Genomic DNA, 13934 nt, shown 5'->3' with positions numbered 1-13934 from the left:
ATACCCAAGGACAAATTTGGAGTGTTCAATCAGCCTGGCGTGCATGTTTTTGGAATGTGGGTGGGTGGGGGGGGGGGAACCGGAGGACCCGAAGAAAACCCACAAAGGCACAGGGACAAAATGCAAACTTCACATAGGAAAGTCGGAGGTTGGGATCAAACCCATGATCCCTGCACAGTCAGGTCGACATGCTAACCAAAGGGCCACCAAATTAATTTGATATATACATTATTTTAGGGACAGTATTTTCCGATCTATAAGGCGCACGCAAAAGCCTTGATTTTCTTCCAAAGATGACCTTTTACGCAGGTGCACCTTATATGTTACGTAATATTGAGCCACAACAGATCTGGCAACTACTGTCATCAGCCATCGACTCCATTTCCCCCGTAGAAGTCATGCGTAACCCCAGCCTCTACTGTAGCGCCTTGTAATGTGGTGTGCCTTACAGTTGGTGTTATATTTAGAAAACTTTTAGTCTGGCGTACCTTACATATGGAAAAGGTTTGAAAATACACCATTCATGTACCGGTGTATAAGGTGCACGCCTTATACTCTGGTGTGCCTTATACCAACTTTTCCGGTTTTGCCGTAATGAGTATGATTTTCATTATCCCATTCCGGGTTACCGTTTATTAATGAAAATTAGTTTTTTAGTTTCCAATAAAAACTAAGTCAAAAATAGTAAATACCCCACGTTCATTTGAAACACGAGATTGTTAAGCATCATATATGAATTTAGAATAGGCTTCCTTTAGAACAGGGGTGTCAAAGTCATTTTTTGCCGCGGGCCACATTGTAGTTATGGTTTCCTCTCGACGGCCGTTATGAATTTGGGGAACCCATTAGAATGCTTAAATCCCTTCAAATATTACATATAGAGCACACAGCAAATTAATGAATAACTCGTTTTCAAATCTGAAGTCAAGAATAATGAGTTTTATTGTGGTTGACATCCAAAAATATGAAATTTTGGCTCAGATTTTAGCAATCATCATGGAATTTAACAAGTTTGATTTGCTTTCGCGGGCCGAAAAAAATGATGTGGCGGGCCGGATTTGGCCCACGGGCCTTGACTTTGACACATGTGCTTTAGAAGAATTGCTTATCTGCGTGCTACGTGTCTTTCCTGGAATCCACAGTCAAGAGTTTGCATCGTTTTTATCATTTTCATTTAATGGCATCTGCCGGAGAAAAAGCAACAAAAAGTGTGCAATCTAAAACAAAACTACTGTAGTTTCGTGAAGAATACTCCCTAGCATTTCCAGGAGTTATACCATAGAATATTTACTGTATTTTCTGGTGTACAAGGCGCACCCAAAAGCCTTTGTTTTCTTCAAAAGATGACCTTATAATAATAATAAGACATTTATATAAGCGCCTCTCAAAACTCTCAAAGACACTTTACAGTCACAGGATGTCCGTTCCCACTTGTACGACTCGGGAGACGACCCTTCAGTGTCTCATTTCTACATAATTTGCGACACCGCATGTAGTGTTTTTATCCCTCCCGTTACAGGGTACGTTGCTTTATACACCGGTGCGCATTATATGTGAAGTAATATTGAGCCGCAACAGGTCTTCCACATACTGTCAGCAGCCACCAACTCCATTTCCCCCGTATAGGAAGTAGTGCTCGGTGAATGCTGGGATATACAGTAAAGTCTCGTTATATCGATATCGGATATATCGATAGTCCCGGTTATATCGATACTATTTCTATGCACGCACGGAGAAAATTACATGCAAACAGGTTCGGATATATCGATAGTCCCGGTTATATCGATATTTTTTCGGACTCCCTTGAATATCGATATAACGAGACTTTACTGTATATAAAACATAACCTCAGCCTCTACTGTGGCGCCTTACAATGTGGTGTGCCTTATACTGTATATGGAGACCATTTTTAAACATGTCATTCATTGAAGGTTCCCCTTATACAGTAAAGTCTCATTATTTCGATATTCTCGGGAGTCGGAAAAAATATCGATATAACCGGACTATCGATATATCCGATTCTGCGGCATGTAAATTATCTCCTTGCGTTCATAGAAATAGTATCGTAATAAACAGTCAATATAACCAATATCGATATAACGAGACTTTACTGTATATGGAAAAAGTTTGAATTACACCCCTCATTGGGGGGTCAGCCTCATACTCCATTGCGCTTTATACGCCAGAAAATACAGTATAGACCTCACAAAAGTGAAAAAGTCACAAAGGGTGCATGGAGTAACTGTTTTTGGACCCTTTTTTTGTCGGCGAGCTAATACTTTGGTCGACGCCGTATATGTAAAGCAGAGGTCCTTCTTTTCTGACGGACAGATGGGCTACGGCTCTCGAGTGCTCCAGCTGCTGCAGATGTACTACGAGGGCAAGTTCCCCACCATGGATGAGAGCACGGCGCCCCAGCGCAATGAAATCACCCCCGTCAGCAGTGAGGTACTTCAATGAAACGGATTCACGGTCTAGTCGTGACCCGGGTTGCACAAAAAGCTGGAATGTTTTCTGTAACTGTCCGTGGGAAGGCAAACTCAGGGAAAAAGAGGGACTATTACAGATTGGAACATTTCCTTGCGGCTCGTAAATTGTAAGGCAAGGCTAAAAATACCCAAAAAATGACTGGTCATTCACTGCCATTCACGAATTTATTCGGGAATTGTAAATATGACATACAGCGGCATTCCCGAATTTGTTCAGGTTTTGGGTTTTCATGCTTGGGCGCCGATGAAGCGCTGGCCATGGCCCCTGGACATGTATTTTCTTTTCCGCAAGGGGGCAGCATTTCCCTTTTTTTCATGTTAGCGCTTTGTTCCAGTTTTAGCTTTTGTGCAAGCGCTATAGAAGCCAATATTTATGTACAAACGCTCCCCTACTTATGAACATTTGAGTTACGAACAACGGTACAGACACACATTTTTTTATATTACATTTTTATTTGTATTTTATTTATCTTATTACATACATGTACATACTGCGGGTGTTTCTCTTCTCTCTCTATCTCTCTCTCTCTCTCTCTCTCTCTCTCTCTCTCTCTCTCTCTCTCTCTCTCTCTCTCTCTCTCTCTCTCTCTCTCTCTCTCTCTCTCTCTCTCTCTCTCTCTCTCTCTCTCTCTCTCTAACATATGTAGTATTCTCTCCAGTTGTACATGAGCATATATTTTATTACATCTTTATTTTTCAGTCCAAACCAATACAGATTCCTGATACAAGCCTTAAAAGACAACCAACACCATTTTCTTGTTCCCTAACTAACATCAGAAAAAAACGTTTTATAGCATCTAAAATACCCAAAACACGCAGTATGATATTTTTAGTCAAATGCAAAACACCAATAAAAATGAGTTAAAGTGTCCCAAAACTACATCAAAATGACCTCGGAAATGGCGAGTTTGAGAAGGTCCCGCCCCCTTGTTCGTGACATCACGCCAGGACGTCTTTCCTTGCTCTAGAATCAAAACAATGGCTTCAGATTCGGAAAAGATGCTTTGTTGTTACTCATCTAGTTATGAATATGATTCAAATAGTTCTGAAGAGGAAAGCATAAATGTTTGCAATCGATTAAATAAGTCCTCCCATATCAATTCGAGCCGTCAGGACTCCAATGTCTGTATTGCATTGTATTTTGGACAGCCACCCTCATTTCAAGATCATATAACTTCAGAGCCATATCATTTGGGATTTAACTCTTTTTTTCCGATGAAAGAAGAGAATCTGAGGTTTCGTATGCTGTCTAGAATGTTTATGTAGTCCTAAAAATAAATATTCTGTGGGTCCTGGAATTTGAGTGACAATGACAAAAACCCTGGCACTGGAGTGGACACATTTTTGCATGTCTGGCAGTGAATGAGTTAATGAGACAAGACATTAACGGCTCGGATATGTTCACAGGCCGTCACGCTCCTCGAGGAGGTCGTGACGCCTCGCAAGGAGCTCCCGCCGCTACTTCTAAAGCTGAGCGAGAGGCCAGCGGAGCGACTGGACTACCTGGGGGTCTCCTACGGGCTGACGACGCAGCTGCTCAAGTGAGAACACACTTCAGTGGGGAAGAAGCACAACATGGTCACAACATCTTATTCAGTGACATTTTTATTTATTTATTTTTCTTTGATTTGTCAGATTCTGGAAGAAAGCAGGCTATACGACGCTCTACTTGAGACAAACGCCCGTAAGTATGGAAGTTTATCATGCTGCGAAGTTTAAAGTTCAACTACACTTTATTTCTAGAGCACTTTATAAAATAATCAAAGCTGCCTGCAAGTACTGCACACTGATTAAAAATCACACTAATTAAAACTAAAATGGCTAAAAGAATAAACTATGAGAAATGTAATTGTCAACATTTTTTTCTTTAAATTAGGGTAAGAGACGGCACACACCTAAATTGAGAAAATAGTAAAAACAGTCACAAGCCGCAGTGAAACGGAACAAATACCATATTTACCGGTCTATAAGGCGCACCCGAAAGCCTTTATTTTCTTGAAAAGATAACCCTAGGCCAGACATGGGCAAACTACGGCCCGCGGGCCACATACGGCCCGTTAGGCTTTTCAATCCGGCCCGCCGAACTTGCCCAAATTATAGTACAGTGTCTAAAACTCATGACAAAAAGCTAGCGAACAACAGGGCAGATAACTGAAAAGTGCCTGCCCCATTTTCACAACTTGAAGCAAAATGAAACCAATCCCATTAAAAAAACATTGTCACAAAGTATAAAGTTTTTTTTTTAAATCAAGAATGCACTAACTACAAATGCTACCTTGCTTAATTTACGGCAAATGCGCATAGCTGTAAATTTTGCTACAGTAGTCGATTGCCATTGTGGTGCACAATGCAACGTTTGCATTGCTTCCTACGAGCCACTAAGACCCTTTCATGAGTCTCACGTACACTTTACAGTCACGGTTTAATGTAAATTCACGTTTTGTAGCGTCACATATGTTGTTAGCTTCTATTGAATCTTTCTTCTAGTCTTAGGTTCTGTGCATCTATTTAGGAAAATGACATGCAATTGCACGACTTTGTAACGCTTGCGAAAGTCCGGAAGAAAGAAGCAGGCTTCTGATTGGCTGCCGAGCCGAGTATGCAAATTTCAACTGCAGGTAGTCTGTTTGTGTGCTCGGCGACGGTACACGTGTATTGTTAGCGTGTGAAGGCGAGAGCGTCAGTGAGGAGTTTGTTGAGCGCGCGGTCAGGACAAACCATCTATGATTTGGCGGAATTTAACACAAGTAGGTATTATTGAGCTTGAATATTTCGTTGTGTAATAATATGTTTTGAATGTTGAAAGTGATTTCATTTTTCAATAAATGTTGATTTCTTTAACTTTGCCCCTTCGATGGAAACTTAAAAACAGACGCAATCTTGATAAATCACAGTGCATATGTTATTTTAATCTATTTCCATTTCCTCCTCCAAGTATCTGCGAAATAGTATGTAAACGCCATATTCCTTGAGACAAATTTACCTGATCAGGGATATCTTTCACATTTGAAAGACAGTTAATAAATTGGGGTCTTACTGTGCTATGAGGTTTGTACACACTACATTTAAAGGACAACCGGCACCATTTTTTTGTGTTTCCCACTGACATCAGAAAAACGTTTTATAGCATCTAAAATACCCAAAACAGGCAGGCTGATAGTTTTAGTTAAATGAAAAACACCAATAAAAATGACTTCAAAATGAATCCGGAAATGGCCAGTTTCAGAAGGTCCCACCCCCTTGTTCGTGACGTCACGCCAGGACGTCTCGCCTTGCTCGAGAATCAAAACAATGGCTTCAGATTCGGAGAAGATGTTTTCTTGTTCTTGTTCTTCTGAAGAGGAAAGCATAAATGTTTGCAATTGATTCTAGGAGTCCTCCCATATCAATTCGAGCCGTCAAGGACAGAAATGTAGCACCCAGAAAAAGCAGAAGATTGCGCCCAAGCTCCGTTGGAAATGGGCTGATTTGTCAGCTGGGAATTTGTGTCAGCGAATATCAAATAGTTGTCTTGGTGCAACACACAACGATTCACCATGGCGTTATTTATGTGTTTTCCTTCTAATTTCACCATCAACACGGATCAACACGGATCAACACGGATCAACACGAAGTTTTCAGACCAAACAAAGTACCCAAAATGCATTGTATGTCGCTTTCTCGGTCAGGGGCGGTCCAAACGTGACGTCACATGGGGATCGTCATCAACTCGAAAACAAGACTTCATGAATATTCAGCGCAAGTCTTAAACCGTAAACTATAGCTATATGCTGTGGAATCTTTGTAAAATACGCTCAGTCGAAGTCATTCGAAGTGATTTTATAAATTATGGACACAACTTGTTCGGAGTATTTCCGGCCCAAACACTCCCTCCAAATGCTCCTGGCCCGGCCCCTCTGTCAAATTTTAGAACCCAATGCGGCCCGCGAGTCAAAAAGTTTGCCCACCCCTGCCCTAGGCCTTATATGCCGATGCTGATAATATTGAGACGCAACAGGTCTCGCATAGAAGGAGTGCATAACAGCCTCTAATGTAGCGCCTTAGAATGTGGTGTGCCTTATATTTGGAAATCTTATATATATTTATAGATTATATTTGCAAAACCTTTTTTTTTTATTCATCAAAGGTGCACCTTATACTCCGGTGCACCTTATATACCAGAAAATAAGGTACAGTAAAGTCTCGTTATATCGATATTCAAGGGAGTCCGAAAAAATATCGATATAACCGGGACTATCGATATATCCGACCCTGTTTGCATGTAATTTTCTCCGTGCGTGCATAGAAATAGTATCGATATAACCGGGACTATCGATATATCCGATATCGATATAACGAGACTTTACTGTAATTGTAACGTTACAAAATAAAAGTAGAATGTTGCAATAAAAATACAGAGTCACACATTGTTTTCATTGAGTAATTTTTACTCCAATATTTTTTTAGGGACAGGGAAAATAAATTATTAAAATATTCATTTACTTACCGTATTTACTCGAGTATAACGCGCACACACGTATAACGGGCAACCCTAATTTTCAATTAAAATCGGTCAAAATGTTGTTTCACTTTTTCTCGGATGAGACCAATGTTCCCTCTAATTTTTCATGTGTCTGAGCAGACACACAAGCTCCCTGAGCACGCTGAGGACCACTGTGAGCAACATCAGATGTGTACTAGTGATGTGTCGTTCGCAAACGAGCCAGTTCTTAGAGCTGGATCTCTGAAGTGAACGAAAAGAGGCGGTTCCTAACAAAGAGCCGGAAATGGGAGCTGACTTTTTGTCCTCTATTCTCTGCCCCCAGTCTTCGGTTAAAGCCGCACATGATTGGTCGATATCCGTGGTAGAGGAGGGAAGGGAGAATTACAGACACACGCAGCAGTGAGGAGAAGGGGGGGGTTAGGGTAGACAGGTGGACAAATGTTATCACATTATGTTATTATTATTCAATTATTATACTTTTGACTAGTTTACTAGTTGGTATGATAGCATTATTAACATGAAAAGCAAATTAGTGACAGCTGATCATCAGACCAGAGTAACGAAAGGGAAAGTTCGTGGATTCTCTCTGTGCACATAGAAATCAAGCCATATAAATAAAAATATTTTATATAGTGTATTTTTTTACATGAGTAATTTGTTTTTCACATAATTTTACATGATTTTTGGTAGTTAATTAATTTAAGCAACAAAAAACAAACTGAGGAGCCATTTCGGAGCCAAAAGAGCCGGATCTTTTTAGTGAGCCGAGCCAAAAGAACCAGCTCTCTGAAAAGAGTGGGAATTCCCATCACTAACGTGTACGCTGTCGCCACACACCAGTTTTACGCCAGTATCGCAGCGCGTATGGGCAGGCCCCATTCGCCCTGTTCTGCTCCGATTGGCTGCGTAGCGTACGTGAACTGTACGGCATTATAGGCTGGACACCTGTCACTCATTGAGTTACATTGCAAAATGTGCGCTGAATAGATGTTGTTGTGCGTTGAGCAGTGACGTGCAGTCAGGGGAGTCAGGTGAGACCGTGCCTCACCTGTCATCATGGAAATATCAAGTGAAAAAATAAATTAAGCGGTTATATTTATTTAGTGATTTGGACTTTAAAGTTCTTTTACATTTAACTTCACCATTTTTGGATTTTTTTTCAAAATCGCGGAATGTTCACATTTACCATTCAAATACTAAGTAGAGACGAGATGATGATGATGGTGAGGCAGCAGCCGGCGGAGCCTCACCATTGATTGCACAATGACTATACTCACTGTGCTGGCTTGCTCTGCAGTGAGACCGCATTGCTGTCTCTCTGCATATTGCTATTAAAGTGTTCAAAAGCTTTTAGTATATGAACTAAATTTCTACAGTGTATATGTATACAGCTGGTGTATATAATGTCGAGTCACTTTACATTATAAACACTGTACTACTGTTTATTTTATTTTATTTTTATAAAAACTGTGTGCATAGGTGAGGCATACTTCTTCTCCTGCCTCATGACAGGGGGCGCTGGTGATTACAGAGATTCTTCATGCGCCACCTCGGCTGCAGAATAATAGAATTAGTGAGAGCAATTGCGCATGCGTGCAGCTTAGCGGGAACATTGGCTCAGACCAAGCATTGTGATAAAAATCATTCATTGACAATGTAAACTCTGGATATTGGTATTTGTGCAAAACAGTAATGCTTAACTCACATTTCAGTGTGAAGCGTAGCTAAAGAAATGGTAATAAACAATTAAAAAAAGGAATGCGCGTGATCCGGGCCTTTCCGAGAATCCAAACTGAATAGCCATGGAAATGCCTCCCCCTCCTGGAAGGGATAAAGCAGTAAATATATAGGAGATTTTTTTTTCCTGGGCCTCGTTTAAAATGCGCACCTAAACTTTGAGTTCTTTTTTTTAGATAGAAAATTTCGCGCGTTATACTCGAATAAATATGGTACTTTTTAAGGCAGGTTTTTTTTTTTATTCTTATTTGTACCCCATTTACATATGAGCACAGAAATTTTCATTTTATAATAATAATAATGATAATAATAATAATGCCATACATTTCAAGCGCCTTTGAAAGCTCTCAATGACACTTCACAGTCACAGACAAGCATAGGTACCATAATAAATAAAATACAATCACAAATAGAATGCAATAAATAAAATACAATTATAAATAGAAACAAGAGAGAGAGAGCTACACAGAAAATTCAATTTTAAATGAGTGGGTTTTGAGATTTTCAAATGCAATGTTTTTTTATTGCCACATTAATTATTGTTAATTATAATATAATTACAAACTCTGAACCTATTTGATACTCTGTTTTGATTTTATTTAGGGTTTTTTAAATGAATTTATCCGTGTTCACGTGAATGTGCTCTGTGTAAATGGGCTAAAGAAAATAATTACAAATTACATGTGGTTTTTTTTAGGTAGAATGTTTTTGATTCTTATTTTTAAGGGGTGAAAATGAGAGGCGTTTTATTAATGGAATGCAAGAATTCTTTTTTTAATACAATGAAAATCTTATTTTTTTTTTTAAGAGGGCAGATTGTCTTGTATTTTATTTTATTTTTTAAAGGAAAATCAATCAACACTAAATTCTGTTTATTTTGCAAAACTTAAACTTTCAAAACGTCTCGCCCGGGTGGCCGACAACTTCTTCAAGAAAAAAAAAAAGATTATTTTCAAATCAAACGTTTGTTTTATTCAATAAAGCAAAAGCTACAAGCAAACCGCTACAAGCCACGTGGACTCCTTTTTCTAAGCGCCTTTCAAAACTTTCAAGTACACTTTACAGTCACGGTATAGTCCGACGCACGAAACAGGCTTCTGATTGGATGCCGTGCCGAGTAAGCCAAGCGGCAGCCAATCAGAAGCCTGTTTCGTGCTTCGGACTATACCGTGACTGTAAAGTGTACTTGAGAGTTTTGAAATGCGCTTAGAAACAAGAGTCCATGTGGCTTGTAGCAGACAACGCAATGCAAACATTGCATTGTGCACCATGACGACAAATGCCAACTGGAGCAAAATCTTCAGCAAGGGATACTTACCATAAAATAAGCAAGGGAGCATTTGTGGTAGGTACTTCCTTAATTAAAAAAAATCCTTTATACTTTGCAACAATGTTTTTTTTTTTTTTTTTTTTTTTGCGATTAGTTGTCTTATTGTGTTTGAAGTTGTGAAAAATGGGGCAGGCAACTTTTCAGAGTTGTGTGCCCTGGTCTCCGCTAACTTATTGTCATGAGTTTCAGACACTATATAAGGCTATAACGATGAAATTGTGAGTTCATTCACCAAATCCAACTTTTCAGCCCAACTACAATAAACAGTGTGCGGCCAGGCGGCGTCCATTTTGTCCGCTGCGTTGTTAACACCCGTTTATCCTTTGGCAGAACGACCTGACGGGCGAGCACTCATGCGTGATGCTGAAGGAGCTGCACAGTGAGGAGCAGCCCAGCCAGTGGTTGTCTGCATTCCGGAAAGGTCCGCTTTTCTGGTCTTCATCTCATGATGTATGTATATTCCTCCCACATCTCCACTGAGTCTTGCGGCGTCCTTCAGATTTCCGCCGGCGTTTCCTGTCCCTGCTCTCCTACCAGTTCAGCACCTTCCCGCCGAGCCTGGCCCTCAGCATCCTGCAGAACAAGAGCGCCAAAGAAGCCGCCAGCGGTAGGTGGGCGCAAAAGGGCGGGGCAGCGCTCCTCGCCGGTGGTCTCACAGCTCACTCTTGGTTTCTGTTCCTGGTAGCAATGAGTGCCTCGGAGCTGGCGGTCCACTTCAGCCCGTACGACCTCAAACGTCTGGAATTGTACTCGCGCAGCATGGTGGACTACCACCTCATCATGGACCTGGTCCCAACCGTGGCGCGCTTGTATTTCCTCAATCAGCTGGGTGACGTCTCACTGTCGGTGGCGCAGTGTGTAAGCCATCTTTGTTTTTCACAAATTCCCCTATTAACAAATTTGCTGACATTCCCGAATTTATTCAGGTTTTTGTTTTTCTCTGGGGGGGGGGGGGGTGCCGATAAAGCGCTGGTCAGACCTCTGGCAATGTTTTTTCCCTTCCACGAGGGGGCAGCATTTGTCTTCTGTCCATCTTAATGCTTTGTTCCAACTTCAGCTGTTGTTAAAGCGTTATATGAAACAATATTTATGTATTTTATTGTATTTTGTACAGCCGCCCCCATTTCAAGCTCAGATAACTCTAGACCAGTGGTTCTTAACCTAGGGGTTCGGTGAGTCGGTCTCAGGGGTTCGGTGGATTCTCTGCCACAGAGGTCCACCCCTCAGTCTAATCTGCAGTTAGTAGGCACAGTCATTGGAAGAAGGGTTCGGTGAATGAGCATATGAAACTGGTGGGGTTTGGTGCCTCCAACAAGAACCACTGCTCTAGACCCATATAACTTAAAGGACAACCGACGTCTCCGGACAAGTTGTGTCCATAATTTGTAAAATGGCTTCAAATGACTTCTACTGAGCGTATTTTAATAAGATTCCACCGCATATAGCTATATTTTACATTTTAAGACTCACGCTGAATATTCAGGAAGTCTTGTTTTTGAGTTGGTGACGAGTCCGTACGTGACGTCACTAAAGGAACGCCCCTGACCGAAAAAAAGATGCATTGTAGCGGTCCTTCCATCAAATCAATGTATTTTACTGTACTTGTTTGGTCTGGGGACCTCGTGTTGCATCCAAAAGCCGCCAGAAAGAGGCCGTCCAGGCTCCATATAAGAAATTTATCAGCCTGTGGAAACGGAGGTGGCCACAGGAGGTCGCCATTTTGTGCCTCTTTTTCGGTGAGACAATGTTGCCTCAATGTTGCCTCATAATGGCACGGAATAAATTCTTTAATCGATTGCAAACATGTATGCTTTCCTCTTCAGAACTATTTGAATCATATTCATAACGGGATGTGTAACAAGAAAGCATATTCTCCGAATCTGAAGCCATTGTTTTGATTCACTAGCAATGCAAGACGTCTTGGCGTGACGTCACGAACTGGGGGCGGGACTTTCTGAAAATGCCTAATTCGCAGGTCCTTTTTTGCAGATTTTGGACACTTTAAGTCATTTTTATTGGTGTTTTGCATTTGAATATTTTTTAGATGCTATAAAACGTTTTTCTGATGTCAGTTAAGAAACAAAAAAGTGATGTCGGTTGTCCTTTAAGAATTAACTCTTTTTTTCTGATGAAAGAAGAGAGTCAAAGGTTTCTTATGATGCATTGAATGTTTATGAAGTCCTAAAACTAATAAAAAAAATATTAATTGAGTCCTGCAATTTGAGTGAAAATGACAAAAACTGGCACTGGAGTGGGCACATTTTTACACATCTGGCAGTGAATACTATCTATCTATCTATCTATCTATCTATCTATCTATCTATCTATATATATATATATATATATATATATATATATATATATATATATATATATATATATATATATATATATATATATATATATATATATTGGTGGGGGCGCTTTTTCTATAACAGCCTAAAATGGTGTCAAAGCCCCGTCTCAAGAGGAAACTGTTTTCCAGGCAATGCTGCTGGGCGTCGGACTGCAACATAAATCGGTGGACCAGCTGGAGGGGGAGGTGAACCTCCCAAGCTCGCAGCTTATGGGCCTCTTCAACCGCCTCGTGCGGAAATTTGTGCAAGTACGTTCACACCAGACGTGACTCCCGGCCCCGACACCCATGAAACAAAGCGGCAATATTGGCTGCAGACAAGCACTTTATTTATTTTTTTGATGTATTTAATATGTTAACGCATGACAATCTAAATCAAAATGTTGTAAAATAGTTGTGCTTGTAATTCACATCTTATTTATTGCGAGCGTTAAAAGATTAAAAACTACTTTTTCACCCATTATACAATACTTTAAAAAAATATTACTTATTGGATTGCATTTGCCTTTATTCGTCTCGCAGTGGAGAAATTTACATTCAATCAATTGAGATAATTTTACTCTGACAAATATCTGATTTAAAAACATCCACATTGCTTCGAGCACGAGTCTGTCGTGTGATATCAAACAAAGCATAAAAAGTGTTTAGATTTATATTTTAATGTTAATCTTCTTTTCCTTTGGTCTTTTCCCTTGAAGGGGTCGCCACAGCAAATCAGTGTCCTCCATCTTTAGAGGTTTGATCCGCATGTTTGTTTTGGCCAAGCTTTTACGTCGGATGCCCTTCCTGACTCAACCCTCTGTATTTATCCGAGCTTGGGACCGGCACAAGAAGACTTATGTCCCTTTGTGGCTACAGAAAAAGCAACTCGCTCAGTCAAAGGCTCCCAAACACAAAATGGTCATTGGCACAGTAACATTCAAAAAAGCAAAAACTATTCTGAGGTTAAAATCTTAGCGAAAGAACATAGATGGTTTGAAATTCTACTGACATTAACCTATTTTAATGGTAATGTCAGTAGAATTTGGATTGGATTGGCCTTTATTAGTCTCACAGTGGAGACATTTACATTTCACAGCAGAAGAGTGATGAAAGTAAGAGGAAAGGAAAGGAAGAAGTAGAACAACAAAATACAGGAGCTGCTGTAAATGTAGCCACTCGCGACGCCATGTTGATGGGCAAAAATGCTGAAAAACAACCCATATGACGCACAACAACACAAATTAACAAAAGAAAACACAAAAACAATCAAAACTCAAGGCTTGCGAGAGCCTTGAGTTTTTGATGGCGGATTCAAATCCAAAATGGTTGCCTGCTCGAGCGCCATCTTGGACTTCTTTTTCTTTCGCTATCTGGTTCAAGTCTTTATATTCTGAATGCATGCACTGTTTTTTTTTTTAACAAAAGTCACAGTTAACCAAACCTCTGAAGATGGCGGACACTGATTCGCTGTGAAAAGAAAAGACGCAAGGAAAAGAAGAAAAAAGTTCACCAAATCCTAACATTATAATGTTCCGTAAGAAACAATTGAAATAATTT

At 40.2% G+C, this 13934-nt stretch overlaps 1 protein-coding gene across 1 annotated transcript in view; it reads left to right on the top strand.

Annotated features, from left to right (window-relative positions):
* The window catches only part of nat10 (N-acetyltransferase 10), a 40044-nt gene that overhangs the window by 23548 nt on the left and 2562 nt on the right, over positions 1–13934 (top strand). Inside the window, exons 19-25 of the mRNA XM_088996524.1 lie at positions 2332–2448; positions 3897–4030; positions 4125–4173; positions 10370–10460; positions 10539–10646; positions 10725–10897; positions 12525–12644. Coding sequence (XP_088852650.1) covers positions 2332–2448; positions 3897–4030; positions 4125–4173; positions 10370–10460; positions 10539–10646; positions 10725–10897; positions 12525–12644 — 792 coding nt within the window. The remainder of the gene's footprint in view (positions 1–2331; positions 2449–3896; positions 4031–4124; positions 4174–10369; positions 10461–10538; positions 10647–10724; positions 10898–12524; positions 12645–13934) is intronic.

Source organism: Hippocampus bargibanti, linkage group LG05, assembly GCF_051943395.1.
Source record: "Hippocampus bargibanti isolate YZ-2025 linkage group LG05, ASM5194339v1, whole genome shotgun sequence".
In the NCBI taxonomy this organism is placed as follows: Eukaryota; Metazoa; Chordata; class Actinopteri; order Syngnathiformes; family Syngnathidae; genus Hippocampus; species Hippocampus bargibanti.
This window is presented reverse-complemented; position numbering and strand designations above follow the sequence as displayed.